Source organism: Atta cephalotes, assembly GCF_000143395.1.
Source record: "Atta cephalotes unplaced genomic scaffold scaffold00049, whole genome shotgun sequence".
Lineage (NCBI taxonomy): Eukaryota > Metazoa > Arthropoda > Insecta > Hymenoptera > Formicidae > Atta > Atta cephalotes.
This window is the reverse complement of record NW_012130113.1, coordinates 309361-313241: the sequence shown is the minus strand read 5'-3', so window position 1 is coordinate 313241 and position 3881 is coordinate 309361. Positions and strand designations below refer to the sequence as shown.

The 3881-nt window shown below is 28.6% G+C and overlaps 1 protein-coding gene across 1 annotated transcript; it reads left to right on the top strand.

The window, feature by feature from the left end:
- The first annotated feature begins 2204 nt into the window (after positions 1 to 2204).
- On the top strand, positions 2205 to 3569 carry LOC105622873 (L-lactate dehydrogenase-like). The gene is made up of 3 exons (XM_012204281.1): positions 2205 to 2330; positions 2547 to 3012; positions 3295 to 3569. Exons 1-3 carry the CDS (start codon positions 2205 to 2207, stop codon positions 3567 to 3569), a joined length of 867 nt encoding a protein of 288 aa, XP_012059671.1.
- Positions 3570 to 3881: the final 312 nt, after the last annotated feature.

Below are 3881 nucleotides of genomic sequence, written 5' to 3'. Positions count from 1 at the left end.
ATATATATATATATATATATATATATATATATATATATATGTATATCGCAATATAATCTATCTTCAACTGTAATCTTATTTCATACATCCCAAATACTGTTATTAATCTTTTCATTAATCATATTATTGATAACATTATATACAGATCGTTATCAAATTTTATTTTTAAAGTCCAATACTTACAATGCACAAATTTTGAATCAATTTCTCTTTAACAGAAATTCTCTTTAACAGAATAAAATATAATCGTTTCTTGTATTATTTTAGTTTTTCAATGTTAAATATCTACTGAAGTTCATTGACATTCTCATTTTTTGCAATCATTATTCTAGAATTAAATTACAAAGTTTTTAAAGTTTTTAATTTTTAAAGTTTGTTAGTTTTTAAAGTTTTTAAATTTTAAACTTTGTAATTTTTAATTTTTTAAGTTTTTGAACTTTTGCAACTATTTATTTTTTTATTAGAATTTTAAAGAAAGACTTCTTTATGCATACTTTATTTCTTCAAAGATGTCATGATAAATTTAACTTTACTTATCGCCATAAAAAGTCCCATGTTATAAAACGCAGCAAGCACGACGAGTATTGCTTCCAGAAATACTTTTACCCCACTCTCGATATCCCCTGGTGCCTTATGATTGGTAGAAGTTGAAAGATTCAAGAGAAGAAAGTCTCATCAAGCTGGATCGATGATGAACATAGTCGTCACGTGCGTACATTGCATCATGTTACGCGTGCGCGATGTCACGTTCTTTCTTCGAAACCACGAAGCAGTTCGAAGTATTCTGTATTTAATACCTACAACATTTAAATCAAAGTCCATGTGATATACTTTATTAGAATTAAAAAAAATTTTTATAAATTGTTTTTTCGATTTCAAGATTTTGGGGACTATTCTGTTCAAACAATTATGGACACTTCATATATCTCGTCGTTCGTAGAAATTGTGTAAGGTGGGGCAAGGTCACCTTGGCGAATTCACATCCCTGAACTGCCAGTCCAGTAGAAGAATAGCAGTGTGCCAGCTGTAACGCATTCAGTCTGCGTTCGACAGTGTTGAAGAGTAGTGTATAGGGAGAATACTTAAGGTCAGTGACAACTCTCTTCAATTATATCACTTAAAATTATTTTTATTTTAATTATAAAGTCTCACAGTGTATAAAAAAAGTAACGAATAACAATATATTTGATAGATAATTTTTCATCTATCCTCATTATAACATCTGAATAATTTTAAAATTGCTAGAATTTTAAGATTCCGCTAGAGCGGAAAATTATTTGAATAAATTTTTCAGATTTAATCATTTAGAATTATTGTTATTTTGTTAATATTTAGAAATATTTTTAATACGGAATTGAAGTTTTTTGTTGTATTTCCAGCGCTTAAAGCTGCACGTTATCAGTCATTGCTTGCGATAAAACATACACATGATAAAACCTGTACACCGAGTACCGTTACCGGTATATTGCAATTTATTGTTTTTTGATTTCTCGTATAAAGTGTAGTAAGTCAATAATACTAAATGCGTTGTACGAGTCTTTCGTCGATTGTATCTGGCTGGTTAAGCGTTATTAACGAACTGTGATTAATGATCTGACTGCGAATCCCGCAAATGTGTAGTTAAATTCCAAAGTTTTTCCGGATCATAGTTCGCACGTTTGCACCTAGTTGAAAGATGAGTGCTGGTGTACGAAGTCCTGATTATGGACAGGTACTGCCATCTAACAACTGTATGCATCATTCGCATTCGTTGCAAGTGCATGCTACAGGTATAGAAACTGCATAATACCGCGTCTCTTGAAATGGTATTTGCCGACGCAATAATTTGTTGTAAAAAAATATGGACTTGATATTATTAACAATATTCAACTTGTATTCAACTTGTAACGACAGTAAAAAAAGAATTACTTTTATTAGAAAAGAATTTTGTTGAATAGTGGCAAACAGAACAGTCAGATTTCATAAGCATGTTTTTAATGATATACATATGATTTTTTCAATCTCCGCAGTGATACAGTGACTTATTGTTTTTTGTCTATTTTTATCAATTATTTTTATCAATTATTCCAAATTTAATTTTTTTTATTACTAACTAATAAATTCAAAAGCATGAAAATTAATGTAACGATATACTTATATATATTAAAATTTAAATTATGAAATTATTGATATTAATGCATTAAATTATTCTGATTTTGCAGAAAATGGCAATGTTAAAGGATCAACTTTTAACTACTGTAACAGAATCGGTATCAACCGGTAGAAATAAAATCACAGTGGTCGGTGTCGGTCAAGTTGGAATGGCTTGTGCTTTTAGCATTTTGACAAACGTGAGTTAATTATATTAATATTATGTAATTATAAATGTAGAACAGTATTTTATATATGTTAATTTTGCTATTAAAATATGATTCTTATTTTTTCACAAATAATAACATAAAATCGTACATCTCAAATAATTATATATTTAATATGTTATATGTATGTAATTGTAGTGACACATAATATATGCAAAATTCATATCACTTGTTAAATTATTGTTGCAGCATGTTTCGAGCGAAGTGGTATTAATTGATGTAATGGCGGATAAATTAAAAGGAGAAATGTTAGACTTGCAACATGGCAGTACATTTATGAAGAATGCAAAAGTGAGTGCCAGCACAGATTATGCCGTGTCCGCGAATTCGAGTCTCTGCATTGTGACAGCGGGTGCGCGTCAGCGCGAAAATGAAACCAGATTGGATTTGGTTCAACGTAATACTGATATTTTCAAGGGCATTATATCTCAGTTAGTCAAATATAGCCCAAACACAATTCTCCTCATTGTTTCCAATCCGGTGGACATTTTAACTTATGTAGCATGGAAACTTTCCGGTTTGCCAAAGAACAAAGTTATTGGCAGTGGTACAAATTTAGATTCTGCCCGCTTTCGCTTTTTGTTATCGCAAAAACTTAATGTCGCACCTACGTCTTGCCATGGCTGGATTATCGGAGAACATGGTGATACCAGTGGTATGTAAATACTTCTTTAAAATAGAAAAATTTTCGTATCAGATGTATAAAATAAACTTAGCTGGAATCGTTTGATGTATCTATCGAAAATATGATTATTTATCATATTTTTAATAGCTAAATCAAAAAATTTCAAAAAGTATATTGCTTCCTGTAGCTTTTCTTTAATTAAAAATTTAATATTTTTATAAACAAATAAGTGCATATGTATATATTAATTAAAAATAATAAATAAATTTTAGTGTATTATAATTATATGAGACATTTGTTTTATTTGTTCAGTGCCTGTATGGTCTGGAGTTAATGTTGCCGGAGTACGTCTACGTGATTTGAATGAGTATGTAGGTACCGACAAAGATGAGGAACATTGGAATGAATTACATAAGCAAGTGATACAAAGTGCGTATGAAGTTATTAAATTAAAGGGCTATACCTCATGGGCAATAGGTCTCAGTGTGTCGCAACTTGCATCAGCTATACTGAGAAATTCCAATCAAGTGCACGCTGTGTCTACGTTGGTTACTGTAAGTCGACAATCTGGATTTCTACTACATTAATTTAGAATATCTTATATATTGTGTACATAATAAATATAATTTTAATTCCATTGAAATTTTTTTTTATATTTGTATACTTTGTTAAACACAATTAAAGGATTATCAAATATTTCATATTTTGTTTTTTTTTACAAATCGATTATAATTTTTATATTATTTTTTAATAGCTTTTAATTATTTTATATTTTTAACAATTTTAGTAATAAATATATTATTAGTTAAAAATTTAAAAACTATTATGTTTATATATTATATATGTACATTAATATATATATTAAACATATATTAAAATTTAATCATATATACGTAAAT

Bases quoted from the DNA above. Each gene is read 5' to 3' on its own strand.
- LOC105622873 (XM_012204281.1), top strand. From the start codon at position 2,205: ATGGCAATGTTAAAGGATCAACTTTTAACTACTGTAACAGAATCGGTA. The intron at 2,331-2,546 runs GTGAGTTAATTA...TTATTGTTGCAG, and splicing joins CTTTTAGCATTTTGACAAAC to CATGTTTCGAGCGAAGTGGT. The intron at 3,013-3,294 runs GTATGTAAATAC...TTATTTGTTCAG, and splicing joins AGAACATGGTGATACCAGTG to TGCCTGTATGGTCTGGAGTT.